The sequence below is a fragment of the Notechis scutatus genome, chromosome 2 (genome assembly GCF_049901735.1).
Source record: "Notechis scutatus isolate UNSWTSFEM ecotype Mainland chromosome 2, rNotScu1.2, whole genome shotgun sequence".
In the NCBI taxonomy this organism is placed as follows: domain Eukaryota; kingdom Metazoa; phylum Chordata; class Lepidosauria; order Squamata; family Elapidae; genus Notechis; species Notechis scutatus.
Window position 1 is genome coordinate 158,750,647 of NC_142010.1, and position 26,063 is coordinate 158,776,709.

At 37.9% G+C, this 26,063-nt stretch overlaps 1 protein-coding gene across 1 annotated transcript; it reads left to right on the plus strand.

Moving 5' to 3' along the window:
* The first annotated feature begins 6,095 nt into the window (after positions 1-6,095).
* EPOR (erythropoietin receptor) lies at positions 6,096-22,853 on the plus strand. The gene is made up of 8 exons (XM_087957074.1): positions 6,096-6,510; positions 10,974-11,115; positions 11,833-12,017; positions 12,979-13,130; positions 13,242-13,398; positions 19,332-19,413; positions 20,010-20,097; positions 21,204-22,853. Exons 1-8 carry the CDS (start codon positions 6,171-6,173, stop codon positions 21,777-21,779), a joined length of 1,722 nt encoding a protein of 573 aa, XP_087813200.1. The 5' UTR covers positions 6,096-6,170; the 3' UTR covers positions 21,780-22,853.
* The last annotated feature ends 3,210 nt before the right edge of the window (positions 22,854-26,063 follow it).

A 26,063-nucleotide genomic window follows, 5' to 3' on the forward strand; every position in this document is an offset into this window, starting at 1 on the left:
TAAAATCTAAAATGGATGAGAGAAAATTGATTACAATTAATATAAATGGACTTAATTTAGCTACTAAAAGAAGAAAAGTATTTCATAAATTAGAGAAATTAAAATTTGATATAATCTGCTTACAAGACGTACATATTAAAAAACAACATGAACACTTATTGAAACACCAAAAATTAGGGAAATTATTTACAGCATTGACACAATGTAAAAAGAGAGGAGTGGCTTCAGAGATACAATCCCTGCAAAACAAATCTATACAGATGATGATGGAAGGATCTTGATGGTGGAGATAATGGACAATAATGTAAAAATACTTTTAATAGGAATCTGCTCCAAATGACAACCAAGAATAATTTTACAGGAAATTACATATGAAAATAATTGAACTGGACTATGTTAATATTTGTATAATGGAAGATTTTAATGGAATAATTAATGATAAATTGGACTACAAAACACAGAAAACAACAAAGAAAATTAGAAAGACATTACCAAAAGCCTTCTTTCGAATGATAGAGGAATAAACTTAAAAGATGCATGGAGAGAGAGAAATGCGGGAAATAAACAATATACTTTTTATTCAAATAGACATGCATCATGATCTAGAATAGATATGATATGGATGTCAACAGAATTGTTTTCCAACATACAAGAAATTGAAATAGAAACAAGTACTTGGGCAGATCATAACCCAATAACAGTTACATGGAAAGGACAAAAGAGGAGATCTAGATGGACTTTAAATAATACGACATTAAAGGAAAAAGACTTTAAACATAAAATTGAGAGAGAACTGGCTTTCTTTTTTAAAGAAAATAAAAAAGAGGACACATCATTACAGAATCTCTGGGACACGATGAAGGCCTATACAAGAGGTAGAATAGAATATACAAGAAAAAGAAACAGAAAATAGAAAAAAAACTTTTAAAACACTGGAAGACGACTATAAGAGACTGGAAAAAGAGCTACAGAAATTTCCACAAAAGGACATTAAAATTAAAATGGCCATAAAATGGAATTAATGGAAAAAGAGGAATTAGCACAAAAAATTAAAAATGCTAAACAGAATTATTTTGAAGATGCAAACGAACCAGGCAGATGGTTAGCTTATAATTTGAGAAAGGAAAGAGAATCAAGAAGGATAAGTCAATTAATAGATAAACAAGGACATATCTGCTATGGAAATACAGAGAAGAAAAAAATGATACAAGATTATTATGGAAAATTGTATCATCAAGATAATGTTCAGGAAGAAAGAATCAAAGAATATCTACAGGAAACGAATTTACCCCAGATACCCAAAGACATTGAAATAATGTTAGAAGGGAACATAATGATGATGGAACTAACAGAAGCTTTAAAAAAACAAAATATGGGAAAAGCACCAGGTCCGGATGGATTACGGAATCTTCAATTACTAGATGTTATGAATGAAGTTATGTCAAAGAAGAGAATACCCAAAACGTGGTCAGAAGCATATATTACACTTGTGCCGAAGGAAGACACAGACCCACAGCAAGTTAACAATTATAGACCAATATCCCTACTAAACTCAGACTATAACATTTTTGCTTCAATTTTGGCAGAAAGACTGAAAAGATATTTAAATAACTTTATTCATTCTGATCAAAACGGATTTCTGCCAAAGAGACAAATTAAAGATATTATGAGAATAATTCTGGATACCTTGGAATATTATGAGGCACATCCTGAAAAGCAAATGGCTTTGATGTTTTTAGATGCACAGAAAGCCTTTGACAATGTGAATTGTCGATTTATGTTATTACAATTGAAACAAATGGGCTTTGGTAAAAAAAATTATTCAAGTCATAGAAATGATAAATGGAGAGTTAACAGATGCTATAGAAATAAGAAAAGGGACTTGACAAGGTTGTTCACTGTCACTTCTGTTGTTTGTGTTAACATTGGAAGTGTTGAACAGGAACATTAGAGATGAAAAAGAAATAAAAGGAATGAAAATTAAAAAGGAAGAGTACAAATTGCAAGCCTTTGCAGATGACCTGGTATTTATATTAGAGGATCCACTGGAAACAGCACCTAAATTAATAGAAAAGATAGAAGAGTAGGGAAAAGTAGCAGGTTTGAAAATAAATAAAGATAAAACAAAGATATTAACAAAGAACATATCAGCAAGACGAAAGAAAGAGTTGGAGGAAGTTCTGGAAATCCAGGTCACAAATAAGGTTAAGTGTGTGTGTGTATATATATATATATATATATATATATATATATATATATATATATATATATATATATATATATATGTAAACAGCAAGATGTAGTACGCTAAAGGAGGATAATTATCTTAAACTCAAACAACAGATTGCGAAAGATTTGATAAAATGGGAAAATTTACAATTATCATTGATTGGGAAAATATCTACAATTAAGATGAATGCATTGCCTAGAATTTTATATTTATTCCAGACAATTCCAATCAGATTAGGGAAAGAGTTTTTTGAAATCTAAATAAAATAGTGTTAAAATTCATTTGGCAGTGAAAGAAAGCGAGAATAAAACCTAAATTGTTACAAGATGCAAGTATAAGAGGAGGATTCGCTCTGCCCAATTGGGAATTATAATACCAGGTGACAAATCTGATGTGGATAAAGGAATGGATAATATTAAGGAACAGTAGATTATTGACCTTAGAAGGACATGACTTGCTGTTGGGATGGCATGCCTTCCTCTGATATAAGGGAACCAAAACACATGGGTATTTTAGAAAACATTATATTCGAGAGGCACTGTTTTTAAATTGGGAGAAGATAAAAAAGCAATATTACTTAAAAATTCCACTATAGTTATCTACTATCAAAGCTTTTTCTTATCCAATAACATATAAAAAGGAACAAACAGATATGGTGAGATATTGAATGAAAAGGGTGAACTTAAATCTATGCAAGCACTGGAAGAATAGGTATAAAAATGAATTGGTTTTCATATGTACAATCTAGATTTGATAAAGATCTTAAAACAGAAGGTTTCTATGATAAGTTGACTGATTTAGATAAAATTTTGACAGGTACTAATGAAAAGGTAATTAAAAAACTCTATGGACATTTATTAGAATTTAAATTAGAGGAAGAGCAAGTTAAAGAAACAATGATTGCTTGGGGAAAATTTTTGGATATGGAATTGATTTAGAGAAATGGCAAAAATTGTGGTCTCAAAACTATAAAATGACAATGTCAACTGCTTATAAAGAAAATTTGTATAAGATGTTTTACAGGTGGCATTTACCTCCAATGAGAATTGCAAGAATGTTTAAGAACAAATTGGATAAATGTTGGAAATGTCATCAGATACCTGATTCATATTACCATATGGTTGGAAAAATGATAAAACAACACATAGACTTTCAACCAGAGATATTTTTACTGGGAATTATACCGGAAATATACAATAAAGAATTGAAATGTTCGATTGTAAATGTTTTAACAGCGGCTAGAATTATATTTGCTAAGAATTGGAAAAATGAAAAAATACCTATGCAGGAGGAAGTTATTAAGAAAATTATGGACTGTGCTGAAATGAGTAAATTGACATTTGAAATTAGAGAACAAGAAGATAAACAATTTTATATGATATGGGACTTATTTTATCAATGGTTAGATAAAAAGACATGGTAATGAAATAGACTAGGAAATGTTCTCTGAGCTTGATTGTTTTGCAGACACATTTTATTATTCAGCTGAGTAACACCATCAGTGTGTTGGAGAATGGGGTTTGCTGGCTGTTTATAGAGAGTAGCTTGCCCTGCCAGTCTTGGTAAGGATGTCACTTCTTCCTTAAAGGTTCCTTCATTAAGATATTGATTCTTCTTGGATAGTTTATCTGATAATTTATCTTATAAATATCCAGCAAACTCACTTTCCCTCACTCTGAAGCTACCTAGTCTGGTAATAAAATCTGCAAGAAAACAAACAAGTTCAGAGAGTGCAAGAAACCCAACTTGCTTAACAACTGCAACAGTAAAATAGATTTCTGGTGTCATAAATTATTCTACTGAAATGATGAAAATTGTACTGGAATGAGTGGAAACCTAGTAATTAAGATTTCATTTCATTTTATTTTTTTGGTGGAAGACTGGTGACCTCCATTCAGTTTTAGTCCTCAAAATACATTAATCAAATTCAGAACTCACTTATCCCAAATGTCTTTTGCCCAACCTTTTACTGCTGAAATTTTTCTAGGAAAAAAAAAAAAAGGAGATCCTACAAATTGGCCAACTATATAAGGAATGTTAGTTTATGGCATTACTACCGTATTTCACTAGCAAAATAGCAAATCAATAAATGTATTTATAAAGAGAAAAAATTCTTTGAAAATAAGTTTTTTTAAAAAGCTGAATAACAGCCAATTTGGAGGGGAGGGGGGAGATCAGATAAGGGATCACAGCTCCACTATATCTGTTTTCAAAAAGTACAAGTGCCTGGAATAAACAAGTCCTCTGCAGAAGAAGTCCTCTTATCATCCCTAAACAACTTTCTGTTTATAGTTCCTCCTTTTCACCTTCAGCTCCACACCTTCTCACCTAACAGGCTGCACATTCACCACTGGCCACTGGCCTGGTCAAAAGGTGAAGGATGCAAAGGGAGATCATTTCCAAATTGATTCAGAACTGAAAGAAATCATATCTGTATGTTTTCCTATTTTCCACTCTCTGTGCTACCCATGCCATCAGAAATCATCACATGAAGATGCCCAGTTGAATCCCCAAAGAACGGCCCTTTCCCCTACAGCATTAAGAAGAGTCAGAGGGCATAATCTGTATCATGCCTTTATCCCCCAGTCTTTGGCTAGACATGTTTTTTCTCTGCATATCCAAATACTTCCTTTAAAGATGATTTGATGATTTGAAAGAGGATACTATATCACGCTTGGAATATTGTATCCATTTTGGTTATCACAATATAAAAAAAATATTGAGACTCTAGCAAGGGTGCAGTGAAGAGCAACAAAGATGATTAAGGGGCTGGAAGCAAAGAGACATGAAAGATGGTTGCAGGAATTGGGTATATCTAATTTAATAACAAGAAAACGACTAAGGGTGACATGATAGCAGTGTTCCAATATCTCAGGGGTTGCCACAAAGAAGAGGGAATCGAGCTATTTTCCGAAGGCACCTGAAGGTAGGACAAGATGCAACGGATGAAAACTAATCAAGGGGAGAAGCAACCTAGAAATAAGGAGAACTTTCTTGACAGTTAGAACAATTAGTCTCAAATGGCTTTGTGCAGGACTGGAGGACCAACTCTATTGTTCTGTTATTCTTTCTATGATCTTGTGTATACATCCCATCAAGCCCAAAGAAAGTCTGGAATGAATAGAATATTCTGCCACAGGCAGGAGGTTGGTTTGGAAGACCTCTAAGGGCCCTCCCAATCCTATTATCCTATGTTCTATTCCCACAGCCACTGGGAGGCATAAATCGGGGGACACAAGCTCCAGTAGCTGACTTCCTACAATATCAGAGCTAAATCCAAATACATCACAATTGTATTTTAGTGCAATGTGAGGTCCCAAATAATAATGAATGTATGCAACATAAACAATGAAAGATTCTCTTCCTGCGAATTCCTGGAGTTGGGAAATTCTCCCTGATATTAACATAATGTTTATGTTTATTTATTTTATTTATTTATTTTATTTATTTGATTTGCCAATTGTTTACAAGATAATAAGTATAAGTGTATACATAGTTGTGAATACATGAAATGGGTACATATAGAAAAAAAAAGAAGAATAAGAGAAACAATAGGACAGGGACGGTAGACACGTTGGTGCGCTTATGCACGCCCCCTACAGACCTCTTAGGAAAGGGGTGAGGTCTACCCCTATTTTGTTGATTAGGTTTTTAACAATCTTTTTCCTCTCTCTTTTGCCTTTGGGGCATTCTGTTTCTGAACTAGGAACAACCTGCACTACACACTGAATAGCAAAAGGAACGCCTTTAGCATGGCATTGGACATACACAGACCCAGGACAGATAGTCCCAAGAAGAATCTGATTGGGGAAAGTAAGCAAGTTTCAAGCTTGAGGTGGACTGGAAGTATGCTGGGCCTGGAGTTTCACTTGCAGTTGCTACTGGTGTACAATAACTTTGACATAGCCTTACTCTAAATGTAAGAAGATAGTACTCTGTCATGCACAGGAGAAATCCTCAGGCGAAGAGGGGGCTCCAATCTGCTTGCAGTTGTAGCAATTTGTTGTTGTTGCTTTGCCACTACCTCTCTCAACCCAGAGCCCGCCCTCTTATCTGCAGCCTCCAGCTGTGGAGCAAAGACCCAGGCATCAGCTTCTGCAGTCAGTTACCAACTGGCAGAGCAGGTGAAAAGTCTTTCTGGAAGAACAGCTGCCCTTCCACCCACCAAAGCATGGAGCAGGACTGGAGGTCCATTGCTGCCTTTTTGATCCTGGTATTTTGGGCCTCTGGCTCACTTCAGGAGGGCCCAAGGAATCTTGGTGCACACTTCAACAACAAAGGTACCCTTCTTGAGCAGGGTGGGCTAAATGGGGCCAATGAGGGCAAAGGGGAGGGAGGCAGGTGAGTGTCATCACAGGGTGTCAGGGTGGCGGTGGCAGAAGAGATAGTGTCAAGGAATGAAGAGTCAGAGGCACCATGTTGTCAAGAGGTGGCATCTGAGGCCAGCCTGCCATGGCTTTTAGCACCTTTGAATTCATGCAGTCCATATTGGGCCACAGCAGTGTCCCCAGCAACTTTAAGACATGTAGACTTCAACTCCCAGAACTCCACAGCCAGCCATGCTGGGGCTTAGCAAACACTGCTACTGGGAAGATTTTTTTTTTTTTAAAGGAGAGTCACCCTATGCAAAACTGATTGAATCAAATCAGATCTAACCTGCCTTATCTGAAGTATGTCCAAAGTATCTTTCTCTGTCATTTTATTTCTCTTACTATACTATTGTTGTCAAAGTAAGCCTGTACACTTTTGGCAGATAGAGGAAGAGGAGGAGAGCCATGTTAGTTTATGTAGCAAAAATCATGAGGGGTCAAGAGAGGAAAAGCCACTCTATGCATGGAATGAAGTCAGCTGGAACTCATGAAATTATGTGCCTTTTAATAACATGTGCAAGTCAGAAAAACTGCTACCAGACTTCCGAAAGGTTGGCAGATTGGAAAATGGTTTCCTGCAATTTTGTTGCAGAAACCATTTTGGTCTCTTTTCAGTCTGAGAGTAGCTTCTTGTAAGGCCACATGGATCTGAAAAATCCCTCCCTGTGCAGGTTAACATGCCATTGCACCGTTAACATGGAGCAAGGGAAAACAGTCAAAGTGGGTCAAGAGAGGAAACTTCCGAGGGATGCTTTTGTTGAGGAGCAGAGATCAACAGTGCTCTGCAGCATCAAAGGGATGATCCCTGGAGACTGATTGGCACAACCTGAGCCTTCCTTCCATGCTTTGATATTCCAAAGCTGGCAACTTTGCAGCAGCCTTTCAGATTTAACTTAGCACTTTTCCGGTAGTGCTAAAAGCCATGCTGGCTACAGGCTTTAAGAAATGTTTTCTCTGGAGGACATCAAGTTAGAAAAGGCTGGTGCTTAGTTATAGCCATTTAAGAAAGAGTGGGGGGAGGGGTGGATCACAAAGAGACATAACACAAAGTGACAGAGATCTTTAGTAGCATCTCCAATATTTTTTGGTTTGTGTTGCATACATCAGCAAAAGCAGGTATAAGAGCCCAGGCACATTATCACCATATATTTTCCACCTCAAGATGGTTTCTCCCTACTATGGTTGTCTTAAAATTCTGAAATCCAAAAAATATTATTTTATATAAAGACAATAGAAAAAGTGCTGTCTAATTTTTGTTTCATTTTATCTATATGGACATGGATTGATACTTGTTACTGATTTGTTAAAATAACAGTTAGACATATGGAATTTATAACATGGAACAAATTCTTTCTTTAAAAAAGGGTTTCACCCTGACCATAGGAGAACATGACCTATGTTACATAAATATGCAGAATTATGGGTGAATGTAATCATAGATTGTGAAGCACATGTAAATTGTCACTCTCTATGCATTTGTGTATGTAAGGATCTTTCACAATTTAATTTCATGACTACAAGATCCAGTGAGGACTTGTAATAAAAAATAAATCCTGACAGATCTAGCTCTGCTAATAAAGCAAATCTTTGTGCTACTTTAAACTCTGCTTTAGTTTACATTGTAGGCTGCAAAGTGTGGTGGGTTGAGTAATTAAGTCAGTATACTCTCGTTTAAACCAAAGATTCCATTGAAAATAGCCTCAAATCATATGATCCCAATCTAACAGTAGGAAATGAAGGTCTTTTTTTTAAACTGGTGAGCACGTGCTACTTCAGCCTCTTCTTTTCAAGTACATTGTGCATTGCAATAGGGCCCAGGGATTGCCCCATAGGGACCTTTGAAAAAATTGCCTCAAAACATGCAGATTTCTTGCCAAGGAATTAAAAACTTGCTTCTAATCAAAGGGATATTCATGCTCTATCCTGTTCTGTCTTGTCCTCTCTCTAGCAAATATTTTTATAAATATCTATCAGACGCTTCACAAGTCTTCTCTCTTACATCTGTTTTCTCTAGAATGGAGCTATTGTGCTTAGGTTTCCACCTTTTAATCCTCCACTCCCCCCACTTCAAGTATACTCTCTTAAGAGCACTTGAACTTTTTCTTGGGGGTGTTTGCATCAGTGTGCATGTGTGTGTGTGTGTGTGTGTTTGATTTGTGAATCTCCAGACTGAATTCAAAGCTACCCAAAAGAAGCCTTTTGTCCAGATCCCATTCATTTAAAATGAACTAATGCGGCTAGCTTCTAGAGGAATCCATGTGTAAACTTGGGGCACAAATATCACATAGTCTGTTGCATCTCTGGAGTCCTGTTGTTTACTCCTGTTTCCTAACCAACAGCCCTGTGCTACAAGTGGTTAAAAAATTATAGTCAGATCTTGCTAGCAAGTTCAGCAATCCCAGAAGAAAGTACTCACCCAGGACATTTATTTAATTTCTAGCATGTATATTAGCTCTTTTTACTTATGCTTGTGCAGGTTATTTCATATACAGAAAAACATGAGGAATGTAAGACAAAACCCAAAAAAATCCAAATGCTATGTGCCGATTCCTTACTATTTGTATTCATTTATTTACAGCATTTCTATGTGTAACTGAACCTTTTGGTTGATGTGAATTTACCTTTGGCGGGAACAGAAAGCAGGGACAGAGTCCCTTATCTCAGGAAACACATGTCAGATGGAGATGGTTGTTACAGAAGTGTGCGTGCGTGTGTGTGTGTGTGTGTGTGTGTGTAGGCATATGTACTCATAAGGAAGCAGAGTCGTACAATGCATACAGTATTGTGGATCATGGGATTCTGCCGAACAATATATTGTTTTTATGATCCACTGCCACCAGCTAGAATCCAAAACACCTTGCTATATAGCCCTGAGATATATACATATTGCTGAAGGAATTTAAAGAAAGGAAAATTACAGCCAAGACTATGCTATAATTTCTGTTTGGGAAGAAAAGCTTTTATTTTCTTTAGTTTTAGCCCAGTGCAGAAAGCTCTGTCATGCAAGTAGGAACTTATTTCAGCCAGAAAAAAATAAAATTTAAGTAGATCAAAGTTTGCTATGACACCCCCTGCAAGCTGCAAGCGATGTTTTACTGGTATTTTGAACCAAACTCATCTGTAGCCAACAACTTTAGCAAGGGACTGCACTAGCAGGTTACTGTAAAGTTATTTCTCAATACAGCCTAACAATGTATTGCATTGGATGCTTTCGGATGCTTCATGTTATTGTACTGTATGCTCACAGTTCAACCTACATTTGGAAAGGAAGACAATAGACAATAGACAGGATTTGCACAGAGCTACTATAAACTATAAACTAGTTCAGCTTCACTCCAACCCACAAAAGGCCAACCCAGGAATAGTCAATGAGGAATCTATGCAGTACAACACTACAGGGCTCTCAAGGCTGAGCTGCAAAGATCAGATGGCCACTAGATGGCCTGGGAGAGAGATAAAAACCTGTTAGAGATTTCTTTATCTCTCTGTTACCCCCTAATATTGTAGTTGTTTGGGGTTTTACAGCCCGTATCTGGTAGCAGTAGCTGCTTTCTCCCAAGCATATAGGGAGTATATTTCCCTGGAATCACATATTAGGAGAATTGCAGTTCATAGTAAATAAGGGTTGGATTAGAACAGTGGTGGGATTAAAAAATTTTTACTACCGGTTCTGTGGGCTTGGTGGTCGTGACAGGGGAAGGATACTGTAAAATCTCCAGAGGTGGTATTTGCCAGTTCTCCGAACTACTCAAAATTTCCGCTACCGAGTCTCTAGAACTGGTCAGAACCTACTGCCACCTCTGGATTAGAAACAGCAGGAACTAGCCCCCTCCCTTTTATGTCTTTCTGAATGTGTTTGTGGGGCACAGTCTTGCAGACTGAATTTCTTTAGTTTTTTTTATAAGCAGTTCACACTTCAGTCCCTAGAGACATTTTAAAATAACTTTTCATGATGAATGTGGATGTGACCTAACCAAGCTATAATGGAGTATTTTCTTCATTTTTTACAAATCTTTGTAACTTACATAGTTTCTTACATTTCCAGTCATTCCATTCCAAATAACCAACTTATTTTTTCTGAGTTAAATCAATTAATGCTACCAGTTTTAGGCTATTTGTTTTTGTTGTTTTGTCTGAGGCCTGAGGCAAAACAACAACAAAATTGGATGAACATATTAATTGGGGGAACATATTAATTGGGGGAACATATCAGACTGGCATAATTGGCAACCCCCCTACAACATTCTTTTGTGTGACCTTCAGAAGATACAATTTTGCTGCCCAGTGATCAAATAGTGATGGTTGTGTTGTGATCCCTGCTGTGCCATATCAATGGGTAACATTAAACTTGTGTCTCTCTGCTTTGCATCCAGTTGCACGCTTGCTAACAGAAGAGCTCTTGAACCCCAAGTGCTTCACCCAACAGCTAGAAGATCTGGCCTGTTTCTGGGAAGTATCAGACCTTCTGAAGGAACCAAAAAACCAGAGCATGTATAGTTTTGGCTACAAATTTGAGTAAGTGCTCTTGCAGTATACATTGTAGTAGAGTCAGCCTGTCTCAGGCCATGGTCTCATTCCAGATGTCAAATGCTACTTCGTTGTCTTAAATCCACTTAGCCCTGACGAAGCCTCTTCTTGCCTCATCTGACTCTGATCCCTTCCTGTGATCTGTACTTCCTGCCACATTGGACCTATTTTCATCTTAATATAGGGAGTAGACTAGTATCATCCTTTCAGCCAGCTAAGTCTCAATTTGATAAATCCTTTGCTAGACATTCAGGAGAAAAGCCCCAATCAGGAGTTGTAAAATGAGGAAGAGTTCACATGTAAATTTGAAACAATCACCTAGGTCCTCATTAAAATACTTGCAGATGCCAGTTCCATGCTTTAACTCAAGGGTCTTCAAATTTGGCAAGTTTAAGACTTGTGGACTTCAACTCCCAGAATTCCTGAGCTAACATGATTGGAGGAGGAATTCTGGGAGTTGAAGTCCACAAGTCTTAAAGCTGTCAAGTTTGAAGACCCCTACTTTAACTAGTATTGACAGGGAGCTTTTAAAAAACCAGATAGCAAACATTACGTAGTAGCAGTCAACCTTCCAACCTCAAGACTGGAAATCTATCCTCTTGCTTTGACTTTGTGGCTTCTGCTGGGAACAATTGGGGTGGGGGTGGGGCTTCATAATAATTTCCTCCCAAGATTAATCCTATTTTGCCCCTTGATTTCACCCAGGGAAGACAACTTCTTGCAGTCCTGTAATTTGACTGTGGAGAACACATCCAGGAATACAACACTCTACACTTGCTTCTTTCAAAGGCAGGACATCTCAGCTTTCAGCCCCCTGGAGATCAAAGTCTTTGAAGGGCTGTCTTCCAACAACACCCTCTACACCAGAACAATATATGTGGAAAGACTTGGTAAGCCCTCTGCAGATGGCTGGGTGTCTGTCTGTATGTCTCTGTGTATGTTCATGTGTGTTTGAGTCTGATCCCTTTCTAACCCAGAAATAGAAAGAATCCATATTTAGTGCACTCAAAATTTGGAGGCAAGACTAGAACTGCTTCACCCTACGCAGGTTTCTTCTCATACAATAGACACATGCTGCAGAATATGAGTGGGGAAAAAAAACATTTTTCCCACAAGTGAATGTCGCCAAGCTGAGCTTCCCATTGTTTGTAAATAGGAGCTTCCAGCATTATTTATCTATTAGCTGGATCGCCCACATTTTTTTCCAGGAGCTCAGTGGGTTGGAGCTATTTGTTCTTTCTCCCCTTGGATTATTTTTGTTATAAGAAAAAGGAATAATAGGAAAGCATGGTCGGTTACAACTGAAAGATGATAATATGACTTTTTGGAAGGACTTTTAAGCATTTTTATCTTTCAAGGAATTAGTTCTTAAATTTTGCTTGTAAAAGAGTCCTTATTACCCTATTGTATAACCAGGCAAATCAAACTTTCCCATCTGTTTGTCTCCTTATCGAGAAAAGATTCAGTGATTGAATGTTCATATATCAGGTAGTAATTAAATGAACCAACATACTCTGGTGGGGAAAACTCCAGGCTCAATACAATAAATTAATTTCCTGCATCACACTAAGCTACAACTTAGGTTTGGGTTTGGGTTACATTTTGGTCAGAAGACATCTATATTCAGCATGACAAGGTGACCCATGAAGGTGTCCTAAGCTTCCCATTCTCCTAAACAGCATATCTGGGTTAGGGTGGAACGTGAGACATTAATTGAGGAAATCGATCTAGAAATTGTGGTCTGTCCTAGATGGGAAATAGGAGCTGCAGGGCCACTGCCTGATGTATCTGTTGAACTGGAGAAATGAACGTTGTTTGCCTCCTCTCATCTTCTTCTTCTTTTGTCCCAAGTTTTCCTGGACCCCCCCTCTAACCTGACAGTGCATTTTATGGAATCCTCTGGACAGCTGAATGTGAGCTGGCAATCACCCCCCATTGCATACATGGAAAACAGTATCCGCTATGAAGTGTCCATCTCCCCTGAGGGCTACAGACCCCAACGGGTAAGTCTCTGACCTTTTGTTTTTTGACTCTAATACACACACACACACACACACACACACACACCGTGCTTTCTTTCCTCCTTAACTCAGTTTTTATCCTCCTCTCCTCAGGTGGAAAGTACCAGTGGGCAGACATATTACCTCCTGAATCTCAAAGGGGGCACTCACTACACTTTGGCTGTTCGGGCCAAGCCTAATGGAGTCAGCTATGATGGCTATTGGAGTGAATGGTCACAGGAAGTATCAGTGGCAATACCAAATGGCAAGTGTCCCATTTATCTGTGGTGTTAAATGTTGACCACCCAGGACCACTATTCTCTGGAGAGCTCAGAAAGACTCACAGAGTGATAAAATACATTCTAGACAGCATCAGCCCACCATGAAGCATCTTGGGGTTCTAATAGCTACATACTCTGCTCAATAACTGGTTCCACATTATTATGGCGGAAATAAATCATTTTCTTATGGAGGTCCCTATAAACATAAAAAGGTCCTCCAACTCAGGAGAAAGAAATACAAATCCCCCCACCCCCCACCGCTCCAACAAAGCAAGTGATCTGGGGGTGGAAGAATATAAAAACTATTAAATTCTCTGTGATTCTCTGTAATTCTATTGCAATCAATTATATTCTGCTACTGTACTATTTCACTCACAAAGTAACTGAAATAGTAGTTGGTCTTGGTTGCGTTTTGGTTTCAGGAAGAGGGCATATGAAAACCTCGCCTATTGTGAGCTTACTCAGGATTGCCATTTCCACATTTTGTTAATAGTGGTAAAACAGGGATATTGGCTGCATGAGGGTTGGGCAAAGAAAGCTTTCAGTATTGCCACAGGTGAAATAAAAATAACTGGAACATAGATAAGTATTGCCAAAATAGTCCTTGCCATCAAAATATAGATATATTTAACATGTCATTCAAAACTGATTAAAAGCCATCACGGCTATTTTTTCAGCCACTGGAGGCAACATTAGAATCATGCGCATTTCCAGATAGTGAAGCTGGCCTTTCAGATCAAGTGCAAACTTCTTAACTAAACATACTTGCCATGGTAGCTGAGCCCTACGTTTCTTCTCTTGAAGGACATAATACCTAGACCTATGCTGCACAGTGGTCTCACTGTGGTAATAAAGACTGAGAAGCTTTCCTTTCCCTGTACTCTGATAAGACCAGCTTTTCCCTCCATTGCTATGTCAGTGGCTTGAATATGCATTTTTCTTATACATTTCATTGGTGAGACTACCTATCAGATCCCCTTCCTTCATTTGTTCATTCCCTAGAATGGAAAAATATACAAAACTACAAATTATGTGGTGCTTGCTCTTGGCAAAGTACCAACCCCCTGTTTCAGGAGAAAGGAACCAAGAAATACTTTTCTCCTCTTTTGGTATAAACCAAACAGAGAGAGCTGCATGTCGGCTGAAAGCTCTGGGGAGACAGGAATCTGATAAGCTATGTGGAGGTTGTTTTATCTTCAATCAATCAGAGTTGGAAGGGACCTTGGAGGTCTTCTAGTCCAACCCCCTATTCAAGGAGGAGTGCCTATACCATTTCAGATGGGTGGCTGTCTCTTTTCTTAAAACATCCAATGATGACTTCTGGAGGCAAGCTGTTCCACTGGTTAATTGTCCTTACTGTTAGGAAGTGTCTCCTTAATTCCAAGTTGCTACTATCCTTGATTAGTTTCCATCCATTTTTTCTTGTCTTGCCTTTTGGTACTGTGGAAAATAAGATGACCCCCTCTTACTTGTGGCAGCCCCTCAAATACTGGGATACTGCTATCCTGTCCCCCCAAGTCCTTCTTTTCTCTAGACTGGCCCTAGCCAATTTCTGCAACCGTTCTTCATATGTTTTAGTCTCCAGGCCCCTAATAATCTTAGTTGCTCATCTTTGCATTTTTTTTCCAAAGTCTCAACACCTTTTTTTGTAATGTGGTGACCAAAACTGGATGCAGTATTCCAGGTGTGGTCTTACTACAGGTTTTATAAAGTGGTACTAATAATTCATGTGATTTTGATTCTAAGCCTCGGTGTGTGTGTGTGTGTGTGTGTGTGTGTGTGTGTGTAGAATTAGGCTAAACATACCATCAAACCAATTTTACTTTAATTATAGTCAATGATCAGCACAATAAAAAGAAAAGAAACACAGAAACTATTACCAAATCCAAGACAGAGAATCCATAAAGAACTTAACAAAAACCAGAGTAAAAGAGGTATGGAATAAACTACTGTAAAACAACATATAGCACCAAGATAAAATAGAAATGAAGACCAAAGAGACTTCATAATCTCATCAAGATTAGAAAATCATGCATCAGAGGAAGTCCCACTGGTAGAGATTAATATGGATGAGAGTATTACAGGTAACCCTTGACTTACAACCACAACTGGGACCAGATTTTCTGTTTCTGAGCAAGATAGTTAAGTAAGTCATGCCTGATTTTACAACCTTTTTGCTATGGTTGCTAAGTAAATCACCGCAGTTGTTAAATAATCACATATTTGTTAAGTGAAACTGGCTTCCCTCATTGACCTGGCTTGTTGGAAACTGTACAGGAAGGTCACAAATGGTGATGACTCCAGGACACTGCAATTATTGAAAATACATGCCAGTTACCAAACTCCCAAAGTATGATCATATGCCTATGGGGATGCTATGATGGTCATAAGTATGAGGACCTGCCATAAGACACATTTTAGTGCCATTGTAACTTCAAATGGTCACTAAATACATGGTTTTAAGTTAGGGACTACATGCAGTGAATTAAAGCATAGAAAATCTCCAATGAAAACAAAAGGATATTTGGAAGAATGAACTATCAACCTGAGCTGTGGCACAAAGTCATCTACATGCGAGACATGCTGCATTTGAAGATCTAGTCATTTGCCAAACCAACCCACAGTCACCCCACCGGTTTAATTGGTGTATGGCTTCCTACCAGTTATGGCATGACATGTAATATTCATAGTCTTGGGAGTGTTTGTACAAATGTACACGATAGTGAACGACTGTATTTTTATCTGATATTTTAATTTTCTACTATCTTGAAATGGGTGGATTGTAAGAGAAAAACTAAGGTAATCAATTGACCAATAGTGCTGATAAACAGCAAGCTTAATTGAAGAAAAATATGTGTATTTTTCAGTCAGTAGCATATTCTTTTTTGCCCAACATAGCCCCAATTAAATCCTCATTGGGGATGGATCACATTTATTTTTTAGGAGGTTATGGCACTGCAAAGTTTGAGTATCCAGGTTGCAGTCATATATATTTGCTCCCCAGGGAACTCATTCAGAAGGACCTTCGGCTAAGAATTGTACAGTTCCGTCTGGATTTTTTGCCTAAAAATGAGTTTAATTAACAAAAGATAATGCCTCAATAAAAAGAAATACTGAGTATTTAAGACCTCGGAGAGAAACATGTTCTGTCAGGGAAATTTGATGGCATACATAAAAAATTCTTAAGTGTGTCCAGAAAAATAATGTAATACTAAATAAAACATATATTTAAGAAGATTTTTGGATGCAACACAATTTAATGCAAGATTCTTGGCTACTTTCCTAACCTTTTCATTGCCAACAAGGCTTTCTGTCAAACTCCTTTGTAAGACTGGTGTCTAAGCTGTACATAGGACACTGGCATTAAACTTAAAAAGAAGGATGTGTTTTTCTGGAATACAGCTAGGAAAGCTTTCATTTTCCTGACTCAGTATAGAAACATCAAGGACTGGTGTTATATTTCTCTGTCTACAAAGAGGAAATAGCAATTCCTGACTCTCACCAGAAAATTATTAATTAAAGGGGCAATAGCTAGAAGAAATTCAATAAGACTTAGCAATCCCTCATTGGCAGTCTTATAAAAGAACAGGCATTCAGACTGAAAGCACTTGATAAACTGCATAAACTAATTGCATTTAAAAATACGATTTTTCTGTTAATATGAGCAAAGTCAAAACCAGTAATTGCAACGGAGACTAGTTTTAACAACTGTACTATGTCACAAGTAATACAAGATACATCCAGAATTCTGATTGTTTTTGTTTTATCTTTGTTAATTTTAAGGCCTGACGACAGTATTGAAATGAAAATCTGCAGCTCCAGATAAAACTGCTATCTTTTATTTGCTATTTTTTTAAGTAACCAACTTTTTGTTTACTACACCAATTGTTTTAGAAATTATTTTAAGATTATTCCTGAAAATTTCTAGAAGATAAAAAGATTGTGCTTTGTGCTTGTATTCAAATAGAATAACTTTGAAACTTTCAGTCACTATTCTTGTAACTGAGCAGTTACTAATAGCTTCAATCAAAATTTCTCCCGTTAAAGACATTAATGCTTGAAAAAGGAAAGATCAATGTCCTGAAAACATTTTCAGCATTAAAAATATAATAAATTATCTGATTTTATTCCACCAATATAAAAAAATAGTGTTGATGATTTCTATGCATTATCCTTTAACTATCTCGTGGATATAGGTATCCAAATTATTTTCTATGACTCAATTGTTCTCTATTTGCTTTCATTTTTCATTCATTTTCAATGTCTTCCATAGAGTCCATTTTCAGAATTGCCATTTGTATTTTGAGTTGTATATTTAGGCCATTCCATTGCTGACATGGCAATGCCTATTTTTTTCCACATTTCCAAATGAGCTAAATCTGCCTCTGCTGCTATACTTGGAAGCATCCATTTCTTTCATGAAAGAATCTCTCCAAAGTCAGATTTTTCAAACTGAAAGACTGATTCCTGGAATCGTAAGGTCCTGCAAGAGTTCCATGTAAAAATACAGGCAAAAAACCCAAAAAATATATATAAACAAAACCCCAGCCCCTTAAAAAGGCCATTTGAGCAGTCAGAGACAGCCATAATAATTTTTAGGGAAAGGCAATCATAACTCAGTCATTGAATATTGATTGGTCTGGTTAGAACATTAGCCTCCCAAGCAATTGTGGAATTCAAGTTTTTATTTTTTTTGTACATTGAAAAAATGCATAATGCACGTACAATAAACCATTTATTTTTACATTTATGTGTGCGGGTAGTTTCTGATACAGTAGGTGGAACATTCATTTTTGGAAATTTAAATTGCTGTAACATATATATTTTCATAAATAAATTAAGCAAACACATATTTTGTTTTATTGCTATTTTTCTATCATTGGAGCTCTGACTCTTGATCAAGGTTCCAAGTATTAAACAAATCAAAACATTTTTCAGCCTGAAAAGAGATGGAACAACTTTGCTCCAGAATCTTTCTCAGCCCCAGAGCTCCTAAATTCTTCCAGTCTTGATCCATTTATTTATTTACAATAAACAAAGTGTGCCTCTGGGCAACTATTCATGCATTGCCTCTTTCTTGCTGTTTTAAACTCTGTTGTTTATTGGCATGTACACTGAATTATTGTCTTTAACTCTCTGCCAAAATTAAATACTATGAAAGATTTCCAGAAAAATATTTAATCCAGAGGCAAGGGTTGCACTTTTACCAACTATTAATATTTTCCTAGAATTTGGCATTAAACATGAATTAATGCCAAATTATATGCCTGTTAATTTGAGAAAAATGAATTTCAACAACTGTAGAATCAGGCTGCGGCATAACAAAATTGACAGTGAAGGGGGTCTGAATACTTTTTGAATGCACTACATAAATACACACACACACACATACACACACACCATACACTCTTTGAGAAATGCTCTTTAAAAACTTATTTGCTTCATTATTTGATCCAAAAGATTTGTTCATTCACACTACCAGTTCAATTACAACCTTCAGGAAGACATTATGAATGATGGTGGTATTATTTGATGTCACAAAAAATATGTTTTGAGCATGAATTTGACTATTTAAAATGCTGTGACAACCACCATCACCACAACTTGGTTCCAAAGATTCTAATATGGTGATCCAATTAAAATAGTTTCTAGTTAATTTTCAGCATTTAATCATCATGGTTCACTTTTTGAAAAAATATAGTTGATTACAACCCAGAAAAAGTATCAGTATATATTGGTGGATCACCTTTCAAAATTTGCTGCTACTTTAGTTTATGCAATTTCTTCACTAGCTACTATCTAATCAATACTGTAGTTTTATAATGTGGTCACTTCCTTCCTATGAAGATACTTAATTAAGAAATATAACCTTTTTAGAGTAACTTTACCTAACCTAACCTGATTTTCTTCCTTGCAGATCTAGACCCACTCATTCTGATACTCTCTGCCATTTTGATTGTGATTATCTTGCTTTTGGCTTTCATCACCCTGATGTCTAACCGCAGGTACAGCTCTGTCACATTGAGAAACCAGTGTTCTTCTCCCATTGAAATCAATCAAATGGATATTCTCCTTCATTATTCCAGAGTTATGGATTGAGCCAATATAACAGCATTTCTAGACTTAGCTGTAGTGCAGGTAGCCCTTGACGTATGACCACAATTGACCCCAAAACTTCGGTTGCTAAGCAAGGCAGTTAAGTTAGTTTTGCCCTATTTTATGACCAACTTTGCCATACTTGTTAAGTGAACCACTACAGTTGTTAAGTGAATCACGTAATCATTAAGTGAGTCCAGTTTCCCCGCTGACTTTGCTTGTTGGAAGCTACTGGGAAGGTGGAAATTGTGATCACACAACCCCAGAATAGTGCAACTGTCATAAATAAATGCCAGTTACCAAATGCCCAAATTTTGATCACATGACCATGGGGATGCTACAATGGCCTTAAATGTGAAAAACAGTCATTTTTTCCAGTATCACTGTAACTTTGAATGGTCACTGAAATGAAAGGTTGTACATTGTAACTAAGCATGAAGGGTGGGGAGAAGAACTTTCATTTTTTTTTTTAATAGCATTCTTCTGTCGTACTATTTTTCACCAGATTTTTGAAAAAGAAGATCTGGCCTGTCATACCCTCCCCGGAGCATGAATTCAAAGACCTTTTCACCATCTACAAAGGCAACTTCCAGGTATTGTTCTGCCTGCCCTTCCTAATTTACTTCCTCCTAGTCTCACTATAGCAAAGTTTACTGTAGTGGTGTTCTTAAGAACACTCAAGTTACATTCTTAATTCTAAATTGGTGGCCAAACACTTTCAATCAGAGGCTATCAAAAAGGACAATTAGGAATAAGCATTTAAAATAATTTAAATGGGATAAGAAATTTAAGCACTAGAATTGACCCATATGGCATTAGGATGTTATGAAAAATCTTTGTGTGTACAGAGCAATATCTTGTCCATTTTGTTGACTCTGATGGAAAAACTACATTAAAGTGTATGTTCATATGCATGCATTTGTATGTCAGCGCATTGGAGTGAAACTGTCCATTCATAAAAAATATTCCCTTTCTATGGGAATCTGAAAAATGACAAGAAGTAACAATAGTTTTAAAACATATTTCTTATAATGTCCCATTATCCAAACTGGAATCCAGATTCACTAGAAAACAAGGATCATGTCTGAGAAATAAGGTTCATTAAAGCATGTGCAAAGATTTCATTAATATACAGAATAAGAATAATCTGGACCAATTGGTATGTTTCCTAATAGTGTCACACTCTCTAAAAAGAATTGTACATCTAAAGCATTTGAAACTTTTCAGCAATAACTTATTCAACTTATTCAATAGGCCATTAATGACCTATTAGAACAGACAAGAGTACATAAAAGACAGTGAAAGCTGTTTAAAATGAGGTCTCTTAATGATAGGCATAGAGGTAAGGCATTGCATATTTCATCCTGGCCACCTGTTTTGACAAGCATCCTTGTGGGGCTAAAGAATCCTAATGAAAAATAAATATTGGCACCCTAAAGGTGGGACTTAGGAGCTCTGTTGAATGTTCAGGATTCAACATATTCTCATTATTGCTATTATCCAGCTATACAGTTAGTTTGATATAAAATGTTTGGAAACATGAATGCTTATGCAATAAAGTAAAAAACCAAAGAGATTCATATAATAGGATGCAGAAAAGAAAATATGAAGGCACTGGTGAAAAAATTAATTCAAAAGAGGGAGAGAAGGGAATGTTCCACATCCTGTTCCTTGACACAGATATTTCCCTTTTTTGCAGTTGTGGTTGGGCCATCATAGCACTTACCCATGGTGGAGCCAGAATACCCACTATCTGGAGGAGCAGCCATTTTTGGTGGAACTATTATCCGAATGTGATGGCCACAAAGTGGACAGCCCTCCCCTTCCTCCTCCCCTTCCCCCCAAGCACTGCTCTGTAGTCGAGCTCCCTTATGCTCCAGAACTGTCCCTGGATGATTACCTAGTACTGGATAAAAATGTGATGCCATGCTGCTTAGGAGGAAATGGCTCCCCATTTTTGCTGGGTAGCCACAGTAGCGAGTATTCAGACCTGGTGCAGGCCGAAGAAGCAAGAATTACAGAGCCCAGCCAAGCTTCTTCTAGCTTTGAGTACACCGTGTTTGATCCCAGTTCTGAAAGTCTCTCTCCACAAGGCCACCAGGCAGAGCTTCAATTCAAAAGCAGCTACCAGATGGTCTCCGACTCAGGGATCTCTGCTGACTACAGCCTGGTGGACTCCACTGCTGGCCCCACCAGTCTTTACACCAACCTCTGTGATAGAGCACCACACCCGCCGCCGCAACCTTTTCTGCCTACCTACATTGCATGTTCATAGCCTTGACAAGCATGGAACCCGTCGACAAACCAGAAGAACTGAAGGAGAAAAGGTACCAGCCCAGCCATCCCGTACCATGTTTGCTCTTCCCAGGAGAAGCTGCTGCAGTAGTGGGAAAGCCATGGATCACAACAGCTCTGGCTGGTCAAGCTGCTTCTATAGGAGGAAAAGTGGTTTACAAAACGGATGGGGAAGAATGTATAAAAGGCAGACACCATAATTGCCTTCATGATTATGCACTGAACATTATTTTTGACCACGATCTTGTTTGTGCTCAGACAAACCTATGAAGTTGTTAAACTTAAGAGGCATTGGAGGGGGCATAGGGTAGCAGCTTTCCAGCCAGCTGTAACCACCCCAACATTCAGCCCCAACATTCTCTGTCAAGATTGGATGGTGTTCTCTCTATGTCACCTCAGAGTAAGGGGAGGAATGAACTGTTTTCTCTGGTTCCGTCTTTGCCTAAGTTCTTGGGTGAAACTGACTATCTTTTTTAAAAAAATGAAAAATCTACTTTCACGATGTATTATAAAAACAAGTGATTTAAATATACCATCTGGGCCTGGGCCAGGAAACGGCAGGATTTTTTCCAGCACCTGGAAGGGAGCAAAATTCAGGGACTGGAGCAAGAATTCTTACAAGTTCAGGATGTCTGGAGTCGTAATTCAACTGCAATTCACTCAATGGCTTTTCCTTCCCCATCTACAAAAACTGGCTAAAACGTTAAGGAAATATCTGATAGACAAGATGCGCCAATTATCAGATTTTTAGAGCACTGCTTTGGTATTCCACCAGCTGTTTACTGTCACTGTGCATGGATTGTATAGAAAATTACTGTTATTTGTCCTCATAAGGATGTTCATGCTCCTCTAGGCAAGTCCCTTGTGTCGAGTTCCTTCAAAATCAGCACACTGGATTGAAATCACAGGTGTTTCAGACTAAGACTTTAATTTAAATGTCATTGACATGCCTACATAGTATTTTTTGTAATTATTATGATAATTTAGACTGGAAATGTGTGTATGTTTAACTTAGATCTTTAAAAATAAATAAAGGTCCTTGTATTCTGACTCACTTGAGAGAATTCAAAGAGGATACTTTATCAGCTTACATTTGTTATAGTGCTTTCTCATTCCTTCTCCCAGCCCTTATCACTTCATATAGTTACGTTTTATTTGCATCACATAGCTGATGAACATGTGAGGCTTTATTTTGCCTTGTGAATCAATGACCCTCAGAGCAGCAATCCAGGTTGCAGCACTAAAAGAAAAAGAGGAAAATTCTGTTCAGTCGGGTCCCACTCCAGGTGACCTTGTGGACAGAACAATGCAGTTTCTTGGTGATAGTACAGAAGTGATTCTTTCCAAAGTGCTTTTTGATTTCCCAAATCAATCTACAGTCCAGGGTTTGGGGCAATTTTATCTGATGGGATACTTCCATTTATGGCTCCAACCAGCCAGGAGCAGACCTGCATTGATCGTGGGCTACTTAGTAATGGCTTAGTGGTATGTGAACTTAGTCATTTTGTTTGATAAACTATAGTTTATCGTTCAAGATGTTGGGCAAACCCAGACACTAAATAAGCCACAGTTTAAGGTGGTACTTGAAACAGATGACTGTAGTTAAGACTTCCTTAATCAGATACAGTAGGCAGGCCATCTTTTCAGCCATGGGAGTCACAGCCATTACCAGCTGAGAACCATACTGAGGGACATACAAAAAAATAGCATTTAGCAATAGCACTTAGACTTGTATTCCACTTTAAAGTGCTTTACAGCCCTCTCTAAGCAATTTACAATCTGCATATAGACCCCAACAAGCTGGGTCCTCATTTTACTGACCTCGGAAGGATGGAAGGCTGAATTGCTGGTCAGAATCGAACTCCTGGCAGCGAGCAGTGAGTTAGCCTGCAATACTGCATTTTAACCATTGTGCCACTACAAAAAATACGAAGCATGTCACATACACACATCCTTGGTCATGTGGTCTCAGTTCATAAGAAGATGTTGCTGGGGAATCACAGAGGGACTGGCAATTTCTGTGCCAGGATACAGAGGTCACACAGCCTATTTGCAAACTCTGCAGCCCCTTAGTCACAGGAAGCCCCTTAAGTCATGGCCCAGATTTCTTCCAAGCAAATCATATACCAATAGATGTGGGGGAAAACAATATCTTCCCTGCCAGTACAGGAAATGGAGGATTTTACCTTCAAGGTACCATATTCATCTCCCTTAACAAAGCCTCTTGATCAAAGCCCTACTTTTGTACATGCTGAACTACCACTTCCATCATCCCCAGCCAATGTAGCCAATAGTCGTAATTATTTATTTAGCAAATTCATATAGCTGCCCATCTCACCCAAGTAACACTGGGCAGCATACAAAACTTAAATAAATCAATAAGCATTTTAAAACAAGCATAATATCAGACCTGACCCAGTCTGGTCCCTTAGGAGAAAAAACTTTCAACACCATTTGGGTGAAGTGAAAGGTTCTTTTCCTAAAGGCTGCTGGTTGCAGTAAACTCAAGCTAGAATTAAATTTCCCGCAGAAAAAAAACTTACAAAGATTTCTCTTCATATGAAGAGCTGCATAGGTGTTTTAGAAACGCTAGGGTGTTTGGGGCAATCCACATTCCAATCTCAGGGTGCATGGCCTTGAGCTCTGGCACAAACTGGCCCACACTTCCCTGGTCTTTGTCAAGCTGTCATCCCCCTCCCTATTTCTCATCACAACCCCATACATGTTTATTGCCCATTTGCTCTCCCTGTGCCCCCTCCCCACACTAGCTTTTGACGGCAGGATGCCAGTGAGGCGCCAAGCCAAAAATGGCAGACCTGACACATTATTAAAAATATAAAAGCAATCTATATTAAAAATATACATAACCTGACACAAGAGAGTAGATATTAACAATGATGCAGCCATCTTAAAATGTCGCTAGTCCACTCACACACACACACACACCCTATTGACGTAGCCCAGTCTCATGCTGCCTGGAAAATTCTGGGAGTCCAACTCCACACATCTTAACATTACTGAGTTTGCTTTATTCCATTAGAATGTTAAGCAGATCAATTCTATCCCCATTTTTTCTCCCCAAATAACCTCCACAGCCTTGCTAGTATTGTCAAACCGGCTGGAACTCAGTGAAAGCAACTCCTCGCCGGCACATTCTGATTTCACAAGTTTTCATTCAATCTTGTAAAAAGCACACAGGAAGGCGAGAGAGTAGGCAGTCTCTGAAGATTTCAGCTTCTGGTCTTACACTCAACAAACTGTTACATCTAACCTCACACTCTTTGAACAGCACGCTAGAGTCCCAGGCTCGGCCTTGCTTAATGGTAATGATAGTTTCTATCAATGTAACAGAAGCCTCTTTGCAGCCACTATCAGGGATGCAGCTTTTCAGCTTTGCTGACTTATATTGGATGACAGCCAAGACATGACTTTCAGCCTAGAACTTGGGAAGATTTTTCACCTGGCAGGGATCGTGGAAGGGCTAAAACACTGGTGACTGCAAATGGGCCCTTGGAAATAATATCCACTCTTTGCAAGTCCATTCTGCTGATCTGTCTCAAGTCTAGTCTTAGGGTGAAGACACTGCCTTCCACAGCTATGTCACAGATTCTCTGGGCCTGAATTGAGAACCCAGCCCTGGAACCTGTCTGCCCTCTTTGTCTAGTACAGGCAGAAGGCCATCCCACCACATATCCTTGTGGATAAGCTGAGAATTTTAGGTGCCAAAGATACCCCCAAATTGGGTTCAACTTGTTCAAGGATGCACTTGTATTTTTATCAATCAAATTTAGGCATGGTAAATGACTGGGGTGGTTTACAGATGGCAATTATGGAATAATTACTTTTTAAAAGTACCTATATTCCCATACTATATATTAGCCATTCTGCAGATAAGCAGCCTCTGATTTTTAATCAAAACATTATGAGAAATGCAGGGCAGTTAATTCAGTGGCACATTATTCATGATATTTTGGTTAAAAATCCAAGACTCAGCTTATCCACAGATGGCCTTATCCATAAATACAAATGGTAGTTTTAGGTGGGGAAGGTTATAGTAATGCCATTCCTCTAAGGCAGGGTTCCTCAAAGTGAGCAATATCAACTCCAAAAGGTCAATGGAACTAAAGATATATTACTTGTAGTGCTATTAAAGTAATGTTACTGAATGTATTATTTTCATATAATTGGGGGATCAATGAATCATCTGAAAGGGGTTGAAGAGTTTGGAGAGTCTTGCTCTGGAGTCATATACATGATGACCCTG